The sequence below is a fragment of the Bubalus bubalis genome, chromosome 1 (genome assembly GCF_019923935.1).
Source record: "Bubalus bubalis isolate 160015118507 breed Murrah chromosome 1, NDDB_SH_1, whole genome shotgun sequence".
Lineage (NCBI taxonomy): Eukaryota > Metazoa > Chordata > Mammalia > Artiodactyla > Bovidae > Bubalus > Bubalus bubalis.
In genome coordinates, this window is record NC_059157.1 from 18006461 (window position 1) to 18018941 (window position 12481).

At 45.5% G+C, this 12481-nt stretch overlaps 1 protein-coding gene and 1 long non-coding RNA gene across 3 annotated transcripts in view; one reads left to right on the forward strand and one right to left on the reverse strand.

The window, feature by feature from the left end:
* LOC123465292 (pro-neuregulin-2, membrane-bound isoform-like) overlaps positions 1 to 11781 on the reverse strand; it is a 335690-nt gene extending 323909 nt beyond the window's left edge. For both annotated transcript variants that reach the window (XM_045164053.1, XM_045164057.1), the window contains exon 1: positions 11103 to 11781. In XM_045164053.1, the coding sequence (XP_045019988.1) occupies positions 11103 to 11775 (673 nt within the window). In that variant the 5' untranslated portion in view covers positions 11776 to 11781. The remainder of the gene's footprint in view (positions 1 to 11102) is intronic.
* Positions 8504 to 10480, forward strand: LOC123331371. Its single transcript, XR_006547979.2, has 2 exons — positions 8504 to 8633; positions 10363 to 10480. It is a non-coding gene; the product is annotated as an uncharacterized LOC123331371 (long non-coding RNA).
* Positions 11782 to 12481: the final 700 nt, after the last annotated feature.

The following is a 12481-nucleotide window of genomic DNA, read 5'->3' on the forward strand; positions in this document are numbered from 1 at the left end:
ACATTCAGATAAAAGTTGAAGAAGTCATCCTAAGGAGTCCTGATTTTCTCCTGAAAGCAACTGAAGAGGTTTTGTTTCAGAAAAGATCACTCCAGCAATAGTACAGAGGATGAATTTAAGAAGGGGACAATGTCTGAGCAAAGGTAAGAGACTGATACAGAAATGATGGGAATTGATACACAATCAGTGGAGCTGCGTAGAAGGAAGGAATCGGAGATGGGTTAAGGAGGTAGAGTTAATAAGATCTGGTCACCGATTAGACCTGGAGCAAAAGGAGAGGTTTCTGGCTGGGGTAACCAGGAAGACATTGATGCTATCACATGGTGAGGGGTTAGCTAAGTTCTCATGAGCATCTCCTACTCTATCTGGCACAGAAAGCTGTCAGTCCAGGAAGCCACTGGGAGTAAGAGCAGTGACTGTAATAGGAGCAGTGACAGCAGTTTCATTATCAGTATCCAGATGGCCTCGCAGGGGACATGATGAGATCCTATTTGGTATGTTTACCATCAAGTTTCTGTAGGACATTTGGGCAGATTATCTGGTAAGTGGTTGGATATACAGACCTCGAGCCAGAAAATAGGGTCCACAGAGATACGGACACAGGAGCCATGATTGATAAGCATCATTAGATCTGCTGGAAGAGTTGAGCTCACCAGGGGCGAAGGGAGGAGAAAGACTCAACTGGATGCAACACGGCTGAGCCCCACCCTGCCCCCTCACAGCCCCCGTGGCACTGGCAGAGCCTCTTCATGTGGTAATTGAAAAAGTCAGATCGAATTATTTCTCATTTGACAACTTGTTTCTGCTCTGCTCAACCTCCTCACCAAAGGACTAAAATGTACCATCTTCTTGCCCCAACAATAAGAATCATAAGCTGAGAACGAAAGGTCTCTTAACCCTGCCTGAAGGTGGGAACTCTGCCCACCATCATCAACACGGGTTCCAATGCGGCTGGGAACCAAGATCCACTAGTCTCTATGCTGGCCTCCCCCATTTCCACAACAGGCCTCATTATGAGAACCTAAAACAGTGCCAGATTTACACTGTTAAGATAAAATTCATAGTTAAGCACTTTGAATCTTCTTTGTCAGTTTGTAAAACAAATGACTGAATTTTCTTGCTTTAAAAGTTTACAGCTATAAGTTAACAACTCATTTTATAGCTTCAAAGACAATATTTGCTCCTTGAAAAAACGATGCCCATGAGCCAAATAACTCTATTTTAGATAATGTAATAAAAATGACCAAAAAGGCAAGAGAGGTGAAAAACTTTGGAGGAAAGAGGAGATATCTTTTCATTAGTCCCCTGTCCTTAAGCTCTTTCTCACCTCTTTCAGATTGTCCAAAAGTTTTACCATTGTTTTTCCGTAACTGCTCTCTGCAGAATAAGAGAAAGAGAGAGGAAGAGAAAAGTTCATGGGTAGTAGCAGAAGGGGTTTGCATATTGGGTCACTTCTGAGATGACAAGCAGATGCAGTTTGAATGGACCGTGCAAAGCTCTTTAGTTCCACTTTCTCACTTTGCATATTAGGGAACTGAGACCCAAAGTGGTAAGGCTGCTTACCCCAAACCATCCAGGTACTGAACTACAAAGCTGGAAGTGGAAAGGAGTTCTCCGGACCCTGAGACTGGGGTACTTTTTACTCATGAATAAGCTGAGGACACTCCAAGTATCTGGGTGCTAGGATACCATGGTCTCCTGGGTGAGGCAAGACACATTCACAACTAGAAAAAATTGCAAGACATCAGTTTTTTTAAAAACAAAGATAACGTAAGAAGTGTGTAATGGCACCATATATGAAGTATATGGAGTAAAATGTAATTTCTTTGGGTGTTCTGTGTTCAAAGGCTAGAGTGCATATTTCTGGCAGGATCACTAGTACGACTGTCATGGAAGCAGCAGGATATAGCTGCCCCTTGAAGGAGACAAGTTCCATGGACAGAAATGAGGGAAAAAGCAGAACCAGGCAGAGGAAATGGCACATGTAAAACGAGAGGATTCAGAAAGAACACGGCCTGTTTGTGAAGCAGTTGGACTAGATCAAATCCTCCACACAGTAAACATGAGAAAGATTAGTCTTAGTTTGGATTAGGGAGGACAGTGAATGTCAGGCTCTAGAGTTAACACTGATGCATCCATAGAAAGTTTGAGGAAAAAAAGGAAGTCTAATAACAGCAGTATTTTAGAATGACTCGAAGCCCACTGCGGGGTTTAATGGAAGTTGGTTTGGAGCAGTGGACAGAATAGAAGCAGGGAAATTAGAAAAAAAGAAAATCAGTTGAATAAATAAAATCAATTCAAACATTCTGATACTAATCGAAGTATGATAAAGTGTGTCTCTGGACTCTGTTGATAGCAATATGAACAGAAGTGCAATATTCTCACGGTGACTGAAGGTCAAGTTTACTCTTTAAACCTTTCATTGGTTTTTATTAAGCTATTATCTGTTGTATTTTGTTATCTGGTGGCTTCAGATTCAGGAGCCTAAATGCTGGGCAAATTAAGAGTTGAATAGATTAACACCTCTTTTCTAAGAACTTGTTTATTAATGACACTGTAATTAGAGGCAATAACTTTGAATAGAAAACAACAATATAAAAACTGCTCACCACTCCACACCCATTAGGATGGCTATTATCAAAGCAATAGAAAACAATTCATGTTGGCAGAACTGTGAAGAAATTGGAATCCTTGTGCATGGCTGGTAGGAAATGTAAAATAGTGCAGCTATTGTGGAAAACGTATGGTAGTGCCTCAAAAAAATCACATATAAGATTACCATATGATCTAGCAATTACCCTTCTGGGTATGTACTCCAAAGAACTGAACGTAGGGTCTTTAAAGGTATTTGTACACTCATGTTCACAGAAGCATTACTGACAACAGCCAAAAAATAGAAGCAATCTGAGAGTCCATTGACAGAAGAACAGATAAACAAAATGTAGCCATGTGTATGCAATGGAATATTACTCAGCCTTCAAAAGGAATGAAATTCTAAGACATGATACAACATAGATGAGTCTTCAAGACATTATGCCAAAGGAAATAAGCCAGTACCAAAAAGGCAAATGCTGTGTGTTGCCACTGATACGAGGCAAAACATAATCAAATTACAGGGACAAATTAGAGTGGTAGTTGCCACGGGCTACAGGAGGAGGGAATTGGGAATTATTATTTAATTGGTTTGGAGTTTCAGTTTGGGAAGATGTAAAAGTTCTGGAGATCGATGGTGGTCATGGTGACCCATGATTGGGAACACTTAGTACCACGGAACTGCACACTTAGAGATAATTTAAAGGGTGAATTTTATGTTATTACAACACAGGGGGAAAATCACTCACCAGAATAAGACTGCAGTTCAAAATGCTTGGTTTCTTTTTAAATAAAATTCCCACTGCAATGAAAGAAAAGTTGCCAGTGTTTCTGAGGAAGAGATATGAGCCATCTTAGTGGATGGGAATGAGGGCCTTGGAAGAAAGAGTATCTCAGTGTCCCGACCTGCAGAGAAGTAGAGAGCCTGGGACATTTTGAAGCTGTGCTCCCTTGTGTGCTGATGACATCGGCAATGAACTCTGAGCAAAACATCTCCATCCAGGCAGCCACCAAAGAGCCCTGATGGACAGAATCACCTCCCAAGGACAAAGTCTCATGACTAATTCTACCTGAAGCAATCACAGCCACCCTTCTCCTCGGAAGACAGAACCTCCTCTCCAGGTTCTGCACTGAGTAGCAGCCGGAGTGCCCCTGTGGTGGAAGAAGATGCTGCCACTCCGTCTGCCACTTCGCTGAGGATACATCACCACCCCTGGTGTCTCCAGGGCTGACGGAGAAAGTGGAAGAAAACAACCTCCTTGTTCACAGCCCCAGTGGACAGGTGCCATCCCACCTCCAGTCTAACCAAGAGCTGCTGTGACATTCACAACAAAGCAAAGAAAAAGTGAGAAGTCACTTATCCAAAGTTTTTTTTTTTTTTTTTTAATTACTTCTTAAGGATACAAGCAGTACTTTTCCATCTTCAGTTACAAGAACTGAACTTAACAGGCCTGGGTAGTCAAACACCTCAAGGGGAAAATCAAGGGAAAACACAGAATTGAGAGCTGAGATCTAATACCCAACTGGAAATGCAGTGGAACAATTTGGGAATGGTGCTACCCACGACAGTGGCAGGGAATCACTGATGATCCAAAATTTCCTCTGTGCTAGGAAGCCTTTACAACACAGGGAATTCTGTCCCTCAGCTGGGGCTAGAGAGTACAGAGTATTTGGATAAAGACAGAATATTAAAATTCAGAAATAATTCAGGAAAAAAAAATTTTGGAAATTTAAACTTATCAGAAGCCCAAAGGTTGATCCAGGGGAGGAAATGGTGTGCTGAGAGGATGTAGCTCTAAATTCTACTTCCGACAGAGACCATCTCACCAAATTAGAGACCAGAAGAGGAGAATCAGGGGTTTTTATTTTGTTTTGTTTTCTCCAAAACTCAACCTAGAACAGTGATGGCCACCATCCAAGGAGCTGGGATGCTCATTTATTTATTTGATTATTTAATATTTAGCCCACACAGAACAAAGAATAAGTCTATCAAAGAGGGAAAAAAGATACAGACTCAATGAGCAGTTGTTACAGCCCAGTGGTCTTAGCAAGCCCCTCAGCTTTTTAGCTTCCTTTGCCTTAATGACAATTCCCAGACTAGAGACAAACATTTAGGACAAGAGTGTTACTGCTATGTTACTTCCAAATTCAGTCAAGCACACAAGGTCTCACTCTGATCATGAACCTCCATGTCCTGGGCTAGAAGTGAGTGTGCCCATTATCAAGACTCTAGTGCCCTCCGCAGACATGTCCCCTCATGCTGGGCTCTGTTCAGCTCACACATACTGGCAGGAGGGAGCAAAAGATGCCGTTTCCTCCTCTAGCTTCTCAGCATTACCTCCTAAACCCGGCCCCCAGCTCCAGAAGCAGGCTGCCCTCAGAGTTGTGCTCTGCCGGTCCCCAGCACAGTAGACTGGAGCTGATCTCAAAAGCCAGAGCCCTGGGCTTTGTGGGGGGAAGCCCCTGAGACAGAGATGCAACCCAGGTTACCATCTGTGTCCCCACAGGAGGGACAAAGAGCGTATCAGTAACAGAAGGACATCTATAATTAGATCTTTGTGTGTGTGGGTGGATGGGTGTGGGTGCATGCGGGTGTGTGTCATTGTGCACAGGCCACGCAGCCTGCAGGATCTCAGCTCTCCGACTAGGGACTAAACCCAGGCCACAGCCATGAAAGTCCAAAACACTAATCACTAGGCCCTTCACTTTCACTTTTCACTTTCATGCATTGGAGAAGGAAATGGCAACCCACTCCAGTGTTCTTGCCTGGAGAATCCCAGGGACAGAGGAGCCTGGTGGGCTGCCATCTATGGGGTCGCACAGAGTCAGACACGACTGAAGCGACTTAGCAGCAGCAGCAGCAGGCCACCAAGGAACTCCCAGCATTCACATCTTGTGATCTAGGACCTCCATATGTGGACACTCTTGGACCCCAGACAGTCGAATTCCAAGCTGTCAAGCAAAGACTTGTCAGTGTGGCGATGAACAATCATCGATACATACTTTGATGTCTCACAGACTCAGATTCACTCGTGGGCCCCATCGTTGACCTAAGGCTTTCCCCTGAAGAGTCCCCATAAAGGAAAGAGAAAGGGAAGACAGCTGAAGTCCAAGTCAGGAACTGAGAGTTCTGTTCTCCCATATACCATCCAAGCTGTGTGTTAAGTTTCTTTTTGTTTTTTTAGTTATTATTAAAAACAAGATATAAATCTGACTAGGGCCTAAAAGGGAGAACCAAAGTTAGGATATAGTTTTCCAGTAAACTATTTTCCATAGGGGAAGATAACCTGGTTCTCTTGAAGACCAAAAAAAAAACAAAAAACAATGTCAATAACCATTTGAAAGTGAAAGAGTTAGCCACTCAGTCATGTCCAACTCTTTGCAACCCTGTGGACTGCCCATGGGATTTCCCAGGCAAGAATAACCACTTAGGCATCTCTTCCGAGGATGCCTAGATGGCAAGTCTATATCGGGGGATAGCCCCATGGACTGTAACCCACGAGGCTACTCTGCCCATGGAATTTTCCAGACAAAAATAATGGAGTGGGTAGCCATTCCCTCTCCAAGGTATCTTCCCAACCCAAGGATGGAAACTGCATTTCCCCCATTGGCAGATGGATTCTTTACCACTAGAGCCACCTACGAAGCCCATATTAGGGGATACAATCAGATCTATGCCAAGCAGAGATTGGTCAACCCATTTTAAGCTTTCAACTTGACCAAAATTTCTTTTTTTAAAAAAAAATCTTCAACCTGTATGGGTCATTTGGAAATGGAGAGCCAGGAGACCAGCCTTCAGAAACAGGCGTGCTTCAAGCACATCTCATCCCTAAACAAGATGAAAACACAATAATATGAAAATACAGTCTCTCAACTAGCACTTACCTCAGTAAGACTCCAGTCTGCATAAAGTCTCAAATCAGTCAACTCTAAAGTGCCACAGGCTGTATCACTAATCAGTCAAGTACTATAAAGTGACATATCTGAGCGAGTGGCTAGGTCATGCATTCTTTCATAATGTTACTTTAATTTAAATCTCATGATACAGAAGAGCACAGAGTAAAATGTGCATGCACAAATTTAGAGCATTCACATATGCATGAAAAAGTGTCCACAATAGACATTTCTGTTGTTTAAAAATAAGGACATTAAAAGTTACTTTGCATTTTCTTATGAAAACTTTTGACTAAAACTTGCTATTATGGCTTTGGTAACACATTACATGAGCCCATAAGAGCCCTATTTTTTTTAATCTTTTATTTTCTTTCATTTTCTCATTATATACTTTCAATGACTATAATAACCCATGAACCCCTACCACTATTTCTCATTATGCACTTCGTTTTCTGTATAATTCATTTATGTAAGACTAATCAAAATACCCATTCAATTAGATCTATCTACAGAGAGAATTTTTTACATCATTTGAGCATGCCAAAAACCAAACAAAAAACCTAAGTATTCCTAAATACTGAGAGCAGGTGAGTTTCAAGATCTTTGGACATCCAGCCAGTTCATCACTTGCCACTGAGATTTAGAAATAAGTTTTAAAAGATGTTATGTTTATAATTAAGAAAAAATAACAAGAATAAAACAGGCATCGAAGCAAAGGAGATTTCCTGAACACTGAATATATTGCATTTGACAAGGGCAATAACCCACCCAATCACATCTTTTGCTCTCATTTGCTATAAATATTCAGGCCAGCAGCAGCACAGACCATTGTTTTGAGCCTCAGGGCTGTTTAAGCTTATGGGTCTTACTTAATACATTAAGACATATGGGAAAACTTTCCCTAGATTCAGAGGGCTTATGGATCACCCACAACTGGTGAGAACTTCCCCCTAGTGCTTGTAACACATCCTGACTCAGATCTTTAAATTTACCTTTTATTTTTACTCCAAAGAGCTGTTTTCCCAAATGACCTATGTTGGTTTCATCTTTTAACATAAATATATATCAATACATACATGGTTTTTCTACTCAACATCAGTGTTTTACATACACTATAGAACTGACAGTAAGATTTATACAGTTTAAAGAGAGCCATCACAAACACTTGGGGAATTACATTTACATGTGTATTTGTGAAATTCAAGCTGTCAAGTTGTATCTGTTCCTATTGCTACCATCTAAATAGAGCTTTCATTAAGAATAAGTCTCTTTAATTATTGGCTGGAAAATCCCTGCATTGTTGTCCTTTTCATAACACCATAAGGTCAGCACAGTTTATTAAACAGTTATTGAAGACATGAGAAAAAGACAGTGATCATGAATATTTGATAAACATGTTTGCATTATCAATACACTGCAATACAATAGGGTATACTGAATATTTAGGTTGACTTGTAAGAACATAACTGATGCACAAATCTCGTATGGCCCCATTAGGATGTTATTCGACATCAGTATTTTACTTCTTTTTGGAAATCAGTCGCAGCCTAGTAGAACCTCAAGGCTTTGGAAACAAATGTAGTGCAGCAGACAATAATTTGTTTGAATAACAGCAATTTAATTGAACAGCAAATTATTTTGCATTCCAATAAATATAAAACCTAGAAATGTGTCTCAACCTGTGCAGTGAGCAAGAGAGAAAGCAAAGACGGGGAGCATTTAAATGACTATAAAGGAAGTGTAATTCACACAAGCCCCACATATAAAGCAAACAAGCTATGAGATTCTGTGTTGTCATCTAAAATACACTAGACAGCTCGTTTCTCCAAGAGTCCATTGTTCAGACAAGTGTATTCATACATAGGCTACTCAGGAGTTTCTTAGATGAGGGGTAGGGAGGAGAGAAAAAAGAATTCAAGACAGACTTCTATTAGCTCAGCCCTAAGGCTAATCTGTTGCACGTGTAGTTTCTACATTCATAAGCAAGTTGTAGGAGACAACACTGCAGCTGAGCGCAGGAGAGCTGGAAACTGTTCCCCAGGGCATGATAGCACAAAATGACTTTGCTATATTCCCTCTCCAGCCTAGCATCAGGGCTCAGGCAGGAACACAGCCATCGCGCCCCCAGAGCAGCTTCCTGTTGTTAGGTAAGAACCCTCCGCTCCATCACTCGCCCTGAAATCTGACCAGAAGCACACAGAAGTGGTTCAACCAAGACAAATCAGCCCCTATTTTCTCTGCATGTTTTCTCCCCCAATTTGTGTTCCTTTGCCTAGTAGGTTCTGAATGACATTGTTAACCCAGACCATACACCTGAATGAATTCTCAAGTTTTCACACCCTCACACATACACTTTTACACCCAATATTCCAAGTATGGACTGACTGAGTTTCCATTGTATAAGATAGCTTACAGTCTTTATTTACATCCTCAATGTCACAATAACTACCACGCTTGTAAAAATGCAAGAGAAACTTTTAGCAGGATTTCAGTTAGTCTTTAGCTAAACCTACTAATGTTTTGTGCGATATCATACTTTAAAGTGTTTAACACTAAAATCACCAAGTGTACATGGTAATTACACAAACCTGAAGCTGTAACTTCATAATTTCTTAATCTACTACATTACATGCAGGAGGTTTCCAGTTCGTTTAAAAGAAACAAAACCTGTTTTGCTTAACCTGCCACAACTTAAACCATGTATCTCCTCTGGCTGGCAAACAGAAGGGCAAAACTAGCTTCAGTGATGCTTTTTCAGTTCGGAAACACAAAAACATAATAGTATTCCTCCAGGCAATTTTCCATTTCCAAACATCCTCTGGACCTTTATAAGAAGTTTAGCCCTGAAAACTGACATGCTTTTTTAGTTGAAAGGCATGACTAACACCATGGTTAATCTAGCAACACCGCCCCCCATCCTCAGCATCATTGCCAACCACGACACCCTTCATATTAACTTCCACCATGTGTAGTAAGTGATTCACAATTTATATGGTTTGGTGGTAAAAGCAAAATCCTTCCTGAATTGCATGTAGTAAAATGTGAAAACTGGATGATGGCGTGACTGAAAAGGTTTTGTTTCGGATTTTCTAACAGGATAACATATGATGCAGGACAATGGTGTGATGCTTTTGTGTGTCCTAGTAAGACAGCTCCCAGCAGAGAGTTTCCCATGTTTTATAGTGACATCTATCAGCGAGACCCAGGGAATCCCAACGTCACTCAGCCGTCTTCAGCACCACTGTTTTGAGAACAGCTTCTTGCCACAGAGTGGTGCAGTCTTAACAGGTCCCTGGTGCACAAAGTGCATTGTGAAACTCAGGCAGTGGAGAATGAGCCAGGCTCTTCCCTCACATCAAAACGCAACTGGTAGGCATTAATTAATCGCCGCAGCCTATAGGCACCACAAATGCCAATCAGAAATGTAAATAAATGGCCCTCACCTGCTACAAACTGCAAAGAGCTGACACACTGCATCACAGGCAGACTGAGCATGGCATGGTGCTGAGTTTTGTAAAAATTCAATTAACCCAACCATCCATTAGGTGGATACATAAAGACCAGGGGGAAAATCTATTATGCATGTGAGAATCTGTGATGTGTAATCATGTTAATTTATGGTTTGAGAAGAAACCCCGCTATGCTGTAGTGATTATATGATCATCAGGAAATTACAAATATTTAGAACCTAGGAATTACTTTTATGAATGGCATAGAGGTAATAACTCCTTCAGAAATGTAATCGGATTATCAACTGATTTCTCAGACCTGCTAATATTAAGGAGACCTGGGAAAAAAGAGGTTTTTTTCAGTGATAAAATTGGGAAAGGTCCTTGAAATCGGATTGTTAACTTATGTCCCCAAATTCTCCTTAAGGGCCTACAAGTGAAGCTCCATAATGACGTTCATCTGGTCTAATACACTTAACTGCCAAAGCATCCGCCAAACGAGAATACAGTTAAAACAAAAATTCTTGAGATGATGTCACCAAAAAGATAACACCCAACTTTACACTTCTCACATACACACTTTAACAAGGCACAGACTGCACCTATCTGTCTGGCTGGACACTCGGTTTTCAAAAAAGAACTGCCACATTGAAAGACGAAATCTTGTATCTCGGTGCCCTGTCCTTTCCTTGTCGGACTCTGCACAGACACAAACCCCCGACCAAGTCCACACTCCGGACCCGAAGTGATGGCCAGACTGGATAGTCCTGTCCGCCTCACCCTTCCGCCTTCAAAGGAAAAGCCCCGCACGGCCGCCCTAAAGAGCAACTCCTAACCAAAGCCAAGCTCGAGAAGGCACCGCAGGCAAGCCACCGGCCCATTACCAGTCCACCTGGCGAACGAAACCCCAAGGAATTAAAAAGTTTCAGGCGGCCCCAACCGCGGACCAAACTTGGACTTTCCTCAACGGCAAAGCCTCGAAACCGGGAAACGGGAGAAGGCGCTTGCCTGGGGCATCCAGTCCACCAAGAGGCTCCCAAACGCGCCCCTCCGCCGCTCGGACCGCGTCCGCCCGAAAGCCGTCGAAGCCCGGCGCGCCCCGGGGAGGTCCGCCCTCCCCGCCCTCCCCGCCCGGCCCGAGCGCGCCCCGCGGGCCGAGGAACTTACCGCACCGCTTGCACAGCACCCGGCTGACCTCCTTCTTGAGGTTCCGGCCCGTCTCGAGAGGGGGGAAGGAGGCTCGGAAGGCGGCGGGCGCGCGGCCGCTGCTGTTGGCCTCGGGCTCCATGAAGAAGATGTACCTGCTGTCCTCCTTGAGGCGCCCGCAGGAGGGGAAGGCGGGGTGGCCCCAGGCGCCCAGGCGCACGGTGAGCAGCGAGTCCTTCTTCAAGCCCCCGGCTTTCGCCGCCCACACCTGGTGCACCTTCACCAGATAGGGCGCCTCGGCTCCGGGCTCGGCGGCGCTGGGAGCGGGGGCGGTGGGCCAGGCGGGCACGGTCCCGTTGGCCGGCGGCGGGCGCTCGCCTCCCCACGCCCCTGCCTCGCCCGCGGCCGCCGCCGCCTCCCTGTCGAGTGCCCCCTGCTGCCGCCGCCGCGGCGGGTGCAGCTTTCCCTCGATCACCACCGCGGCGCGCTGAACCAGCTCCTGCACCGAGCCCACGCTGGGCGGGGACGCGTAGCACACCGAGGCCCCCGCGGGAGCCGCCTCGTCGCCGGCGGCCGCCCCCGGCGCCAGGGCCGAGGTCCACAGCAGCAGCAGCAGCAGCGGCGGCGACGGCGGAGGAGAGCGGGCGGCGGGGCCGGTCCTCCCGGCGCGGCGCGCGGCGCATCGCCAGCTCATGGTGCGAGGTGCGTGCGGGCTCCGGTGGCTGTCGGTTCGGACTCTTGCCTCCTCGGTCTCTGGCGCTGCCTCCCTGTTCCTCTCCCCTCCTCCTCCTCCCCCCACACCCCCCCCTCGCACCCTCCTCCTAATTTATTTATTGGCGGGGGCCGTGGGAGACTTGTTTACGGGAGGGGGAGGAGGAAGGGAGAGAAGGGGTGGGTGGAACCACAGAAAGGCGAAGCGGTGGAAAGGGCAAAAAAAAAAAAATTTTTTTTAGGCGAAAGAAAAAAAAAAAAAAGCCGCCGCCACCGCCTCGGATGCTCGGATGCTGGGAGTAATAGGTCCTCCCCGCGCCGCCGCCGCCGCGCCCGAGCCCGGCTGTCGGGGCTCTGCTGTCACCGGAGGAGGACGTGGAGGTGGAGAAGCTGCTCAGCGGGTAACAGTCCTTTGTGTGAAGTGATGCTGCGGCGGCTGCTGAGGCTGCGAGCGGGCGGCGGGGCGAGCGCGCGAGGCAGAGAGCCCTGGAGGCGGAGTTGCGTGCCTGGAAATGGCTGGGTGGCCGCGGCGGCAGCGCCCTGCGCCTCGCCGGCCTGTTTACCTGCGGGGCGAGCTCGGCCCGCGCCTCCCGTCCCCATGCTGGTGCCCAAGCCCGGCCCGCGGGGTCGGTCCTCCCGCTGGGTCTCCCTCCCCACCCCCGACCTGAGCGTTTCCTCCCTCTAGATCG